The following is a 15,106-nucleotide window of genomic DNA, read 5'->3' on the forward strand; positions in this document are numbered from 1 at the left end:
GAATGGATTGGAAATAAACAATATGAGGAACTGCCTTCCTACTACCAATTTTTTTAGAGCTCTGAACAATAGTCAGAGATTAGTGTTGGACCTTTTTATTGGGTCCAATATATAACTTGAATTTCAGTTACTTTCTTCAGGTCTTATGGATTTTAAAGGATTATGGAAATGTTTATTTCTGAAGATACAGTGCATTAAGTTGTAGTGGGAGGGCAGAGAAACAGTTATTGAGATTTATTTTAAAATCTATGCTAAGGTCTTGATTAGGCTACTTTGATGTGATAGTGATTTAAGTCTTAGAAACTTCCTTAATGAGGTAGTTTTATTCCAACTATAGTAACAGTGGAATTAATTCCAATATTTTATATAACAATGATATTGCAAAATGTTGCATGAACAATTTTCTTGTGGCTGCTGATGTTGTGTGGCTGGTCTATTTAAAGACTTATGTTCAAGAATCTTCATTATTAAACAGATTTAAGTAAACTTTCCTTCTGGCCATCATTTTTAAAGCTTAAATATTAGCTGCATCTTCAACAGAGAATACAAATATTATGACTATTATTGTCTTGCTACTTTAGGAGGTGGGGATGGTCTTAGTATAAAAGAAACTAGAGTGTCCTCAAGCTGACTTTGAAATTCTAATTTGTATAAAAGCAAGCAGAATGAGCATGGGTGATGAATTTATTCATCTCTCTAAAATAAGTTGTACAGGGAACATTCTTTTAAAAGCCAATGAAATTATATTCATACAATGGTAATAAAATGAATAAGCTTCTCATGGTGTGAAAAGTGCTACCCTTACTTTATAACAACAATAACAACAAAAATATAGTTTTATGGTGCCTAAAGGTTTGCAATGTGCTTTACACATATTATTTCATTAGGTCTTCATAATATATGTAATGAGGACTCCTGAAATCTTAAAATAATAATGACTAATAACAACAATAACAATATGATAGCAACAACAACAACAACAATAATATCTATGAAAGCCATCCACTGTTCATGTCATAAGAGAGGGACAATAGAAAAGTCAGGAAATGTCACTTAGGACAGTGCACAGCAGGAATTCCATATGCCCTGAGACTACAATGGCAGTTCTGACAGCCTGGAAGGAACCCTGAAATGCTGACCAGTGAAGTTCTGGAATGGGGCACTGTACCACAACCAGTGTGATGAAACTGCCCTTATGAATCTAAGAAATATGTAAAGTGAGCTGTAGGCTAACTCTCCTAAAAAGCTTTGTAATGATTAGCTTGACATTGAGGACAGTGGAGCTCCTTTGTATTCTGATTCCAAGAAAGCAAGATATCTAGACAACTCAGAAATATCAAATGCCCTACCTGCTGGAATATGGAATATACCTACCAGATTATGGCACTGTTCGCTAAATTTTGTAGGCCATTAAGTAAGCATTAAGTAAACTGAAAATAGTCTCTAAACAATAGGAAAAGATTTCATATTTTTTTTTTGGTCAGTGGTATCCTCGACTCTTAACACATGGAAAACATTGCTGACCAGTTAAAGAAATAACAAAAACAAAAATTCCCTTAATTTCTTGAGCTTAAATTAGATGGAATAGATGTTCTATTAAAATCTGAAGAAGGAAAAGTTGAAGACCCTTTGAAAGTCTTCATAGTGCAAATTCAACAAATCATATATAATAACAAAACAGTTGTCAAAAATGCTACTAACATCTCAGACTATTTTTTATTAGACAGAGGCATACATAGACTAGAATACTGAAAAACCCTTTTCAGTTGGATAATGTGAATCCTATTAGCTTATATATTATAGGACAACAGCAATTTTTTTTAAAACCAGCATCTGATATAAACATGATTAAAAAATGCACTTTCCTATAGTGGTAGAAATAAAGTATAAAAACATTCCTGGAATTGCTTTCAGCAGAATATGCTACAATTGTTGCTACAGTAAGAACTGCATAGGGACAAGTGGAGCTTTTAAGAAGTACCCTTAAAGGATAAGTATTAATTATGACCCCGGTAAGACGAGTCTTGAAAGCATTATTGAAGATCTCTGGAAAAGGCAGCATGAGATTATATAAGTATCTAGCTGGTACATTGTGGAGAAAACTTGACTGAAATATAACCCAATTAAATGAACAACAAAAAAGGTATTTATTTGTGTGTATATACATAAACATACACACGTGAAATTCTTGATTCATTTAATGTTATCGAAAATTAAAATCAAAAGATGAAAGCGATAAGAAAAGTCAAAGCAATGCAAAGAACAAATTAACAAATCAACATCCAACAAAAGTGTTTTACAATAAAGTCTTAAGAAGAAAAGAAATCGGAGAAGAGAATCCTTGGGAAAGGAAGATGAGAAAAAGTAAGTGGTGCTTTATGCAGTTGCAAGAAGGCAGAAATGATAATGATGGTGATGACGAGCAAATTGGATCAAACAAGAAACAGAATGATTCTTTTCCATAATAAAATATGGAACAATTATGTCAAGGAATACAACTGATATTTCAGCTTCTCTATAAATCTGGAAAGTGTCAGAGCCACATACAATTTGCAATTATCAATGCGAACACTTCACACAAATTGATAGCAAAACACTTTTCTTAACATCCTTTTGGGCATAAACCTAATCCCACCTGTGTTAAGAGAAGGCATCACATTTGTTTCCAAAATATGGGAATACCAACAAAATATGAAAACACCTCCAAATATTACCCAATTACATGTTTGTAGGGGTTTACTAATAAATGTTCATTGGATATCAGAAAAAATTATACTACACATTTAAGTTTAACTTACATTATTAGCACTTTTCATCACATTATTAAGTTTAGACAGTCCACAAAACAATAAATCAAGCCCTGATTTATAGCATTTGCCAATGTTTAAGGTGTAAATGCTCACACTGAAATTTAACAGTTGGTTTTTGCAAGCTGGTATGAGCTGTCTTCAACACATTCATGTAGATTTATTTGCTTTAAACAAAGTTTTCACATATTGTATCACTAAAAATGAGCAATAATAATTCCATGAAAAGTAATATTTTGATGATGAGTAAAAATGGCATGCTCCAAAAGTTCCAGAGCTTAAAGAGCAACTTGTTATTGATTTGGTAATTGTTAAATATAAAGTGCCATAATAATTAAACCACTATAACATTTAAAATCTTTTTTGTGGGTAATCACAAAGCTTTTGACTTAAATCTATACTCATGGCTTATTGATGTACTCCAAATATATAAAATAAGCCCAAATATATCAAGAATATATGGGCATTTTATATCCACATGAAGAATTGTTCTCAGTTTAAAATCATCAACTTATATCTAAAGCAATTAGCATAAAAATGGCATTTTTTCAGAAACATAGTTTAATTTCATAATGGTTTTACCTCGTTTTATGTCCATGAGAATTCCTCCTAAATATAACTAAGCATGGATTTAAAAGAAGGAATCACATCAAAACATCTTTTAGGGAGACAGCCAGGTGGCGCAGTGGATAAAGCACCAGCTGGATAATGTGAGTTCAAATCCGGTCTCAGACACTTGACACTTACTAGTTGTGTAACCCTGGGCAAGTCACCTAACCCTCATTGTCCCGCCCCCCCCCCCCACAATATTTTGGTCATGTGATAAACATGGATGCCATCAAGTTGTATGAATCTATAGATACCTATATGTATACGTGTACACACATATATGTATTAAACAGTGCTTCATATCATTGAATCTTTCTCAGATGTTATCAAAATTTCATTGAGAATTAAACAGTGTAGAGTTTTTCCTCTACAAGGAAAGTTAGAATTTCTTTGAACCATTTGATATGCAGATAATATCTTTGTGTATTTCGGTCCTTCCAGGCAAGGCACATCAAGCATAATTATCTTAAAGAGAAAGGTTTGTCTTAATTGACCTAACTATTGGTATACTGAAATCAAAATGGAATGGAACAAGTATATTTAAAGCAATGCAGACATACACAATACAACTCAATGTACATTTTTGGAAGTATGAAATGAACCATAAGAATTGTGGAAATTATAATTACAAAAGCCCATATAATATTAATGAAAGCTCAGGCACATCATCCTGAGGTCTTTATTTTAAAAAGATCAGTGAAAATGGCAAAAGTTGATAATAGTCAATAATTGAATTTTCTAATAATATGATGACAAGCAAACATCAAACAAAACTGTAGTTAAGAATTTGTAGAAATGAAAGAAGATTATGATGGCGATTTAATGTCAGGGAATTACCTCTGTAAGCCATAGCAGGCTATTTTTTCACAGACTAAACTGTCACCCATGATGACAATGAATATATAATTTATCAATTAAAGACTTAAGAATAACATTGCAATAGATTCTATTCATCATACCAAATGTTCATAATCTCCAAACTAGATAGGAACAGCTAGGTGGCACAGTGGATAGTGCACCAGACCTAGAGTCAGGAAAATTCATTTTCATGAGTTCAAATGTGATACTTATTACCCTGTTTATTCTCTGTTGCTCATCTGTAAAATGAGGCAGAGAAGGAAATTGCAAACTATTTCAGTATCCTTGCCAAGAAAATCCCAAATGAGGTCATGAAGAGTTGGACAACACTGAAAAACGATGGAACAGAAGGAACCAAACTAGATGGAACAAAAAGTTTTTAAAATGTAGTCCTAGCAAAGGATGTAAAAATCAAGTACAAAAAGAATGAGAGAGAGAGAGATCATCTTTATCCCAGTCAGCTACAGAAGTTGTGCCAGTGATGTTGTCACTTATTCTACCGGGGTTGAACGTACATTTAAAAATTTTGATCAACTACAACTATCACTTATTTTAGTCATCTATGTATTTCATGGAAGAAATTACGTAGCTCAGTGGATAGAGTTCTTAACCTGTGTCTGCCTTAATTCACCAGAGAAGGAAATGACAAACAACTCAAGTATCTTTGCCAAGAAAATCCTATACAGGGTTATTATGAGTCAGACATGACTGAATGACTAAACAACAATGTATTCCATAGATCATTGAATATTAAAGGATAATTTCAGGATAGTGGCTTCCCTTAGGACTATCTCTATCTGAACTTCATCAAAAAGATAAAAACAATAAGATTTAATAACTTTCATTTATATCTTTGAAATTTTACAAAATCCTTTATATATGCGTTTATAAAACACAATATATATATATAGGTGCATATATCATAAATATATAGTTTCACTTAAGCCTCATAACAGCCCTAATATATGTGATACTTTTAGCCTCACTTTTTGAGGGAGGAAACTGAGTCTTAGAGAGTTTAAATGACTTTCCATAACAACCACAGCAAAATTTAGATGATGCTTTAAAGTTTGTAAATTGCTTTCCTAAAGGTATTGCCTTGCAAAAGTAAAATGTTATTTTAGCGCAGCCTGTATTCAATTCTAATACTCAGTATACATAATCACATTGTTCTTTTTTATCGTCCCACCAAAAAAAAATCATTTAAAAGATAAGGAAGTTTGTTTAACTGTTTTAGTGAATTGCAGGGAACAAAGTCTTAACTGATTTCCATGTAAAAAAAAAATAATGTAAAGTTCCATTGGGTTAGCTTATAGGTTAAAAACATATCCATTTATTAGGCTAATCCTTTAAAGACTTTTAAATGTTTAAGTTGAATTATATTTCCTGAAACAAACAAAAAACGATAAGCATATCTGTCACATGAGAAAAACATCATTTTCCACGTGCTGCATTTCTTATTGCTTGTAACTCTCTTCTTGACAGCAACACCTTTCTTACCTTTCTTCATTTCTGCTCTATGGTCCATGAAAACTGCCGTTACAAAAGAGAGAGTTCTATATGAATGGGTTTGATTGGTTTGATGCTGATGCAGCAGAAATTCAATCAGCTGGTGCAACATGAGAATTTACCAGGCTCAGCAGTCTGATGAAGTAAATACTCTGAGACATAAACATCCTGAGTCAATGGAATATCAGTTATATGAAATAAGGAGATTGGGGGAACAGGCATGAATGAGTAAGAGGATTGGAAAAATTAAGGTAACCTCTTCTGGTATGTAATATGGCACACACAAAAAAACAAGAAGATAGAATCATGTCTAGGAAATATTTTTTTAGACTTATTATAACATTTTTATGGAATCCCACCCACCTCTCCTCCCCTACACATACAAATCATATCTTTGCCTGGTGACCCTCTCTACCCTTACCTATGTGACTCCTCAGAGAGCATGTACTTAGGGTCTTGCCAAAACCAAAGTGAAGACATTTTCTGCTTGGTGGACCTGTGAAAACTTGGTGCTAAGCTGGCATAGCTGGTAAGAACCCAGGGTATACTCAGTGTCCAGGTAAAGTAATAGAGTAGTACCTCTATGTATTTCTCATCTCATTTAGGAAGACTGCTCTGTGACTCACTGAATATTGTTGCATTTGAGCTTAAATCCTGCCTCAGAAATTCACCAACTTTGTGATCCTGGACAAATTACTTAACTTCTCTTAGTCTGTTTCCTCATCTGTTAAATACATATAAAAATATTATCTACCTCACAGGCTTGTGAGGATCAAATAAGATATTTGAAATGATTTATAACCCCTAAAGTGCTATGTAAATGCTAGCTGTTTTTGTTATTATTATACTTTTGACTTCCTTGGTGAATATCCATTTTTCAATGAGAATTTGGAGGCAGGATAATTTATAGGCTGGTACTATTTGTGTAGAATACTTAACAAAAGGGTGAATAGCAACTTTGGACTTTTTTTGGTCAATAGTATTGTTTTTCTTATTGAAAGAAGACATATAAAATCAGAAATCAAAAGACTATAGTTAGGAGTTTCTGTTCCCTGGTGAACTGGTTCATGTTCTCCATACTCACAGATTATGTTGTAAGATAGTTTCTGGGTTTATTAATATACAAGGGGAGGTGTACTGTGCCTTAGGACTGACTGATTCTTTGCATAGGGCATTTCCTTCCTGGCATGTAGCTCTACTTAGGAAATCCAATTACAGATCAGCAGGTGGTTCAGATAAGCCTGGAAAGAGAGAATAGGAAAATCGTTGATGCTAAGTAGTTTATTCAGTCAAGGAGAGACCTAAAGAAATTATCCTCTTTTACTCCAGAGACTTTTGTATGTTTTAAAAAATAGAACCTGTTTCCTAGTATCCAAGAATTATATCCACTTAAATATACATAATTGGCTAAAAATTTAGTCCCAAATTCTTTGTTTAGGCTTCACACCAAGCATTAACCTTATGTTAATTTCAACTTCAGTTTCATAGTCACTTAATGGATGATTTTTAGGTTTATGTTAGTTTTATATATATATATATATATATATATATATATATTCATTTTATATATATGCATCTTTCTCCCAGCATGCAGGGAAACTGAGAAACAAGGGAAAAAGGGTGATGGAGTCAATGTGTCTTTATAGAAAGAGCACTTAATAGGGAATTGAGAACCAATTTTAGACCACATTGTCCCACCATGTCACCTTGAATAAGTTATTTAATCTGTCAGTTGATTTTCAATATCTTCTCCAAGTCTCATATTCTTTAATACCATTAATAAAAATTAATAATAATAGCTAACATTTATATAGTGCTTTAATGTTTGCAAAATGCTTTACAAATATTATCTTATTTTTTCCTAACAAAACTGTAGGAGCTAGGGTTGCTAACATTGTCCTCATTTTATGAATGAGGAAACTAAGGCAAACAGAGATTAAGAAACTTATCTAGGGTTACACAACTAATAAGTATCTGAGACTGGTCTGGACTTGAACTTGTCCTCATTTCAAGTCCAACAAACTATCTGCAGCACCACCTGGTGCCTATAATATATTAAACCCTGAACTGTCCTTTCTATGTACCTCTATACCTACATGCGAGGTTTTAAAATGAAAGTATGCTTTTACAGCCTAGAACAACATAGCTAGATATCTATTCATGCTGAGTGGCATTATAGGATCTAGCACTAGGTGGGATCTTAAAGCCTAGCACTTTGCAAATGAAGTTTTGACCTATAGAAGATTAAGTGACTTTCTTCTGCTTCCATTGGTAGTAAGTAACAAATTAGGGCAGGTAGGTGGTGAAGTGAATAGAGTACTGGACCTGGTGTTAAGACTTGTCTTCCTGAGTTCAAACTAGCTTCAGACACTTACTAGTTTGTGACCCTGGACAAATCACTTAACCCCATTTGCATCAATTTCCTCATCTGTAAATGAGCTAGAGAAGGAAATGGCAAACAAATCCCATATTTTTGCCAAGAAAACCTCAAATGAAATCATGGAGAGTCAGACATGATTGGAAAATGACTGATCAAAACCAACAAACTAACAAGCTTAGATTTAAAACTGTCTTCTGACTCCAACTCCTACATTCTACATTGCTTCTCTAGCACCTCTAATTTATTCTGTGGTATCTGGGATGAAGATATATTCTAGCAATCAGGCCAAATTAATCATCATGATTAAGAAATCTTGACATGTTTGAAAATATAGTCAAAATTGTCTATTCATCTATCTACATCCATCCATCCCATCCATACACACACACACACACACACACACACACACACATATTAGCATGCATTAGAATAGTCATATAATTAGGATTTTGTTCAGTGTGAAGTTTTACTTCAGTGCCAGTATTCTAGTGATTCTTGAGAGTCTTACCAAGATATAAAAGTATGGACCCTATGAACTACTGTATGTCTGTTTCAAGGACCTGCCTACCAAATTTGGGAAAGGCTGATACCCAGCAACAGTGTGAACTCTTTGGTAATAGGAGGTCTTTAAATTTCACTCCTAAATTGTGGCAGGCTTATGATCTTTGTTAGATGAGAGTATCCCAAACAGACAAAATCACAGATTTTTGAATTCTGCCTTTGATTGAGTTTTACTTTGTTAGGGGAAATTGTCATAATCTCTACTTCATTCACCTTCCCATCTGTGTTTCCATGATGCTTTCTTTATGAACCAAAGTAGGAGAATGCATAATTTATATTAAGTGTCCAGGTCCTATTTCTTTTTTTTTTGGCACAAATTCTTCCTTACATCACAACCCTATTTGTAAGAAAGAAGGCAATTTGCAGCTCTAGGGATCTAGATATGGAAGGGCCTAAGAACCATCTTATTCAATCCTTTCATTTTACATAAGAGAAAACTGAGATTGAAGGGGGTTGTGACATGCCCAAAGTCAGGCAGGTTATTAGCAACAGAGGTGGGATAGAAACCCAAGGTCCTTTGATTCCAGACCAGAGCTTCTTCCACTGTGTCAAGCTGCATGTCCCCACCTTTCTTTAGTGTTCCTGTATGTCATGAATACTAGAAGCAGACCATTGTATCATCATTTGATCTACTTTTGAACTGAAAGTATTTGACTCCCATTAGTATTTCTTATAGAAAGTCTTTGAGAAAACTTGCTGACTAAGCACATTCAGGAAACTCTACAAATTTATGCTTCTGTAGAAAGTAAGGAAGAGGGGCAGCTAGGTGGTGCCATGAATAGAGCACCGGCCCTGGAGTCAGGAGTACCTGAGTTCAAATCTGGCCTCAGACACTTAACACTTAATAGCTGTGTGACCCTGGGCAAGTCACTTAACCCCAATTGCCTCACTAAAAAAAAAAAATCTGAGAAAGTAAGGAAGATGCCTTGGCATGCCAATTTGGAATCATTATAAGATCACGTATTATTGGATATGGGAGGGAGAGACTTAGAAGTAAGTGTATAGAAGTATAATCTTGTTGGGAAAATGAAGTGTATAGAAGTATAATCTTGTTGGGAAAATGAGGCATAAATGGGATAATTGAATAATACAGTAAGGTAGTATATGACAAAGTGCCTAAATTAGGGTAGACATTAACTGCTTAAAGAGATCTAAGAAAGATTTATTTTGTGAGAAAGACATTCAATGATATTTGTATGAAAATAAATTCAGTAACTATTTCCCTTTTGCTAATGAAGGGACAGTAACCCAACACATATAATTTAAAATCTTATAATACACAGAAAGACACTCCTATTTATTGATTTCTTTCAAAGTCATAACATTTTAAAAGATACCAGTGTCAAACATTTTTTAATGTTTATGGGTTTTCGATTGCATTTGAAATGAACATCTTTGATAAAGATATCCTTTGGGTATTGTAATGAAAAAGTGTCAGGAACATTCTGAATGTTTTCCTAAACAAACACAAATTCAACTTCCTTCTCAAGCAAATGAAAAATGAAGAACCTGATGGTTACTGTGTCTTTGGTCTAATAGTTATGATATTTCCATAATAATACTCTTTATGAAAATATTAAAGGGATGAAATGGATGATTAGACATGGATTGTGTGCTTTACATATGTGGAAAGAGTACTTGGGCAGATTTCTTGGATTGTATAAAAACAACACCCATGAGAGATGTTTTGATGGCAAATAATAAAGCATCTAGTTTTATTTTTAATGGATACAGAACTGATATATTTTGCCACATAATCATTTACTTGATTTGGTATATTTCTCTGAAAATTGTGGTATATTTCTTAAAACTGAGTATAAGATTATACTACTGCACTGTGCTTTGGTGTTATCCAGCTGTAGTTTAATAATATTGACACCTTGACATTTAGAATGGATAGTTCTCTAACTTCTTTCACATACTGGTTCCACAGTCATTTTCCACTTTTGTATATCTATATATTAATTCTATGAGCATAAATTGCTCCAAAAAAAAACCTCTTAAACACCCATTTTCTTAGCAAGTGATTACTCTTTTAGGTACCTAGTTCCTTCAAAAAACAGTATTTTTCTTTGAATTGAACTAAAAGCAAATTAATTTAGTTCATATAAAATATTATGTTGACATTGCACAGACATAATCCCAAGTGAACAGATAGAAGATCTTTTATTTTTACTCATTTATTTAGATAAATTGTTTTTCTTTATATCACTATTTTATATCCCATTTCTTTAGGAAGATATCTGATTTTTCTGTTGATGATGGTGTTTCCTTCCGTCCTCAATTTTGTATCATACCATCCATTTATTTCACTGATAGTAGCCACCTTATCTTTGAAGCAAATATACCTGTTTTTATAGATTATTTCATAGTGGGGTTTTTTGTTGTTGTTTTGCTTTGTTTTTCTATCACCTTCATTTCTTTTTTTTAAACAAACATTTATTTTTTTTTCCAGTTACATATAAGGGTAGTTTTCAACATTCATTTTCATAAGTTTTCGAGTTCCAAATTTTTCTCCCTCCCTCCCTTTCCTCCCTCCCAGGTTATATATGAATAATCCACAAGTGCTCTTTTAATCAGTTCTTTCTCTTTTTTCATGATTACTATTGTTAATTGTTTCCCTCCATCCTATTCTTTTCCCCATGATATTTACTCTATTATTTCTCTTCTTTCACCTTATCCCTCTTCAAAAGGGATTTGCTTCTGTCTGTCCCCTCCTCCAATCTGCCCTCCCTTCTGTTGCCCCTCTCTCTTTATCTCCTTCCCTTCCTATTTTCCTGCAGGGTTAGATAGATTATTCCACCCAATTGAGTGTGTATGTTATTCGCTCCTTGAGCCAATTCTGATGAGATTGAGGTCTTTGGGCCTATTCTGATGAGTGTAAAAATTCACTGACTGCCTTGCTCCTCCCCTATGTCTTCTCCCACTTCATAAGACCTTTCCTGTTTCTTTCATGTGAGATTTCACCCCATGCTGCCTCTGCCCTTCTCCCTCCACCAGTGCATTCCCCTCACCCCTCAATTTAACCCTAAAAAATGTCATCATGGGGCAGCTAGGCGATACAGTGGACAAAGCATCCACCCTGGACCCAGGGGGATCCCATATTGCATAGTATTTTAATATAACCATGAACAGTATTGACATGTAGCATGTAATAAAAGTAAAAACAACAACAACAATAACAACAATCTTTTACAAGATAAATGAGGATTACTGAAAGGTCACATCTATTTCTAAAATAAAGCAGAGTTTGGAGGTAATTATCTATATAATTTAGCTAATACTTTGTCCTATCCACTTTTAAACCGAGTTTATTCTAGGTAGTCATACTGAAACCAAGTAACAAATTACATTTCCCCCTTCCATGAATAAGTATGTGACAATACTAATTATGCAAATAGTATATAAATATTCTTATGCCACTTTGAAAATCAAACCATTTTCTATTGGATGATCTGGTTTCAATTTAACAGTTCTGGTAAGTCACTATGTTGAAAACAAAGCAATCTCTAACATACAAATAAAACCTCGACCACTTGTGATAGTATTTTGAATCTGAATCCATATCCTCCTCAATATGAATAAAATACATCTAAAGCTATATATTGCTATTCAACCTATATCACTTTCCCTTCATTATACTAGGAAGATTTTATTTTAAATATCATCCTTGACTCTTTTAGAATTATGGAAGGGGCAGCTAGGTGGTAGAATTGATAGAGCACTGGTCCTGAAATTGGGAGGACCTGAGTTCAAATCTCACCTCAGATACTTACTAGCTTTGTGACCCTGAGCAAGTCATTTTGCCCCAATTGCCTTAAAAAACATACAGGACCAGGGCAGCTAGGTGGCACAGTGGATAAAGCACTGGCCCTGGATTCAGGAGGACCTGAGTTCAAATCCGGACTCAGACACTTGACACTTACTGTGCGACCTTGGGCAAGTCACTTAACCCCCATTGCCCTGCAAAAAAAAAAAAGGCAAAAAAAAAAACCATACAGGACCATCTCTAGTCATCCTCATGTTTATCTTGCCACTGGACCCAGATGGCTCTGGAGGAGAGAGTAAGGTTGATGACCTTGCATAGCCCTCTCTCACTTAAATCCAATTCAGCACAAATCAGGGCATCACCCTGATTTCATGGTCCTCTTCTGGAATAAAGTACAAACAACAACAACAAGAATTATGAAAAATATTCTAGATATGTTATTTAGCTTTAAAAATGAAGTTAAATTATTCTTTGTTTTTCTGTCAATATTCTACTTATTTAGGTAGAGATATCAAGACCATTTCTCATTACTCAGTTTAATGAATTAGATTTACATTCTGTCATATCCTAAATAATTTCCTTTATTTTATGTCTGTAAGACTTAGTTTCTTTTCTAGAGGAAGCTGGCATGCCTCCACATCTGCTAACATCTTGTCATTCTCATCATTTTAATGTAGATGCTTTCATTGCCTTTTTTCAAAGTATGTGAGACCTCATGTTTTCTATGTGCTTTGGTACTTCTCTTGAGGATATATTTACATTTATAATATCTATGAAGCTTTATTTATTTTAGAAGCATTCCCTCTCTGTATATATATATGTATATATATATATATTTTAGATAGTACATCATTAATTTTTATATTGTCATTAAAAGAGTGACACTTTCTGGTACTATTTTTCTCCTAACTTTTAGTGAATATGACAGCAATTTCATTTTTATGAACTGAATTTGAAAAAATGAAAGTGTGTCAAGCTGACCACTATATTGCATATAATTTCATTTGAGAAAAAATAAAAGCTTGCATTTTTTAGTACAATATCATCATTCCTATCAATACAAGTCTGGTATGTAGAAGAAAGACTTTTTAAAAAAATTATATTGCTATGATATATTGTCAAGGATAATTACTGTCAAAACAGTCTTCAATGGGTAGGTATGAACTATTCTCTTCAAATGCATGTTTTATCAGTGCATTCTGATGACATCTTCTTCCACTTTAGTAGTGAAACTCTGATAAAGCATCTTTGAGTATTCTCCATAAAATATAAAGTTATTCCCTTTTATTTGTCCTGACTATTGTAGTTATTTAAAAAGACCAAATGAAAAATTTCTTGTTGTTACATGACAAATGGAAATAAGCTTTACAATGAATAGAATGTATCTCAGTGGTGAGGTAAATTCAGACTTCTTTGGAACAAACACCCTTAGACTCTTTCGTATATACATAGAAGTCTATGTCTATTGGGGGGTTAAAGTGACAGTTGTTATAGAGCCAGTTTCATTGAAGAAAGTCCTACAGTGTTGCTCTGAGCCCTTTTCTCTTCCAAAGTTAAAGAAACCAAAGTAGTGAAAGTTAAGAATGACGGATAACTTATTGCCTGAAGAGTACATATACATAGCACTCTACTAATTTTGTTTTGTATTTCCCATGTTACCATTGCTACCTTTCAAACAACATTAGCAGAGTATGTCATATAAAGTTTATTAGATCATAGAATTTTGGAGAGGAAATTGATATGTTGATAAGAATGGTTTATAAAAGGTCACAATGATATCCACTCAGGTATATGTATGCATAGCTGATACATACAAACAAATATAACATTAATATATAATGAAATTATATTTATAGCAATTCCATTTTCAGCTTTCTTCTTTTAGGTATAAACTAGGACTTTTGATCTTCTATGTTATTAGGAAAAAATGTCTTCTTTTTTTGTTGCAGAAATCAAAAATATCAACTTATGACAAAATGTGGGCCTTTATGAGTAGCAGGAGACAATCAGTGCTTGTCAAAAGTAATGAAGAAGGTATCCAGCGTGTACTCACCTCTGATTATGCCTTCCTAATGGAGTCAACAACCATTGAGTTTGTCACACAGCGGAACTGTAACCTGACACAGATTGGAGGCCTTATAGACTCCAAAGGTTATGGCGTCGGCACTCCCATGGGTAGGTTACATGTCAGCTATTTGTACATTGTTCATTAATCTTTGTTTCAGCAAGAGGATGGGAAAAAATAATGATTCCATATGCCATTAAAGATTTTCTATTTGACCTCAGCAGTATGCTTTGCTCTTAGAGTAATTAGAAGCAAGGCACCATTTGCATTTTTAGATTTGAATGATTGTGTGGAAATAGAAAATGAATCATTATATCAGGAGTAAATATGCACATAAGAATAGCATATTCTTATTACCTACTTCCTTCTTAAAAAGTAGCCCATTAAAATAATTACATCTACTGTTTACTACATACAGAGTAAGTTTACCTGAAATAGAATATTGAATTGGGAGACCTATGAGCTTGTCCCAGTTCCAATACTAACTAGCTGAGGTAACTAGGTAATGCAGTGAATAGAGCACTAGCCTTGGAGTCAGGAAGATGTGA

The 15,106-nt window shown here is 33.6% G+C and overlaps 1 protein-coding gene across 3 annotated transcripts in view; it reads left to right on the forward strand.

Annotated features, from left to right (window-relative positions):
• GRIK2 (glutamate ionotropic receptor kainate type subunit 2) overlaps positions 1 to 15,106 on the forward strand; it is an 823,240-nt gene that overhangs the window by 758,017 nt on the left and 50,117 nt on the right. For all 3 annotated transcript variants that reach the window (XM_044001196.1, XM_044001197.1, XM_044001198.1), the window contains one exon: positions 14,443 to 14,668. In XM_044001196.1, coding sequence (XP_043857131.1) covers positions 14,443 to 14,668 — 226 coding nt within the window. The remainder of the gene's footprint in view (positions 1 to 14,442; positions 14,669 to 15,106) is intronic.

This window comes from Dromiciops gliroides, chromosome 4 (genome assembly GCF_019393635.1).
Source record: "Dromiciops gliroides isolate mDroGli1 chromosome 4, mDroGli1.pri, whole genome shotgun sequence".
NCBI lineage: Eukaryota > Metazoa > Chordata > Mammalia > Microbiotheria > Microbiotheriidae > Dromiciops > Dromiciops gliroides.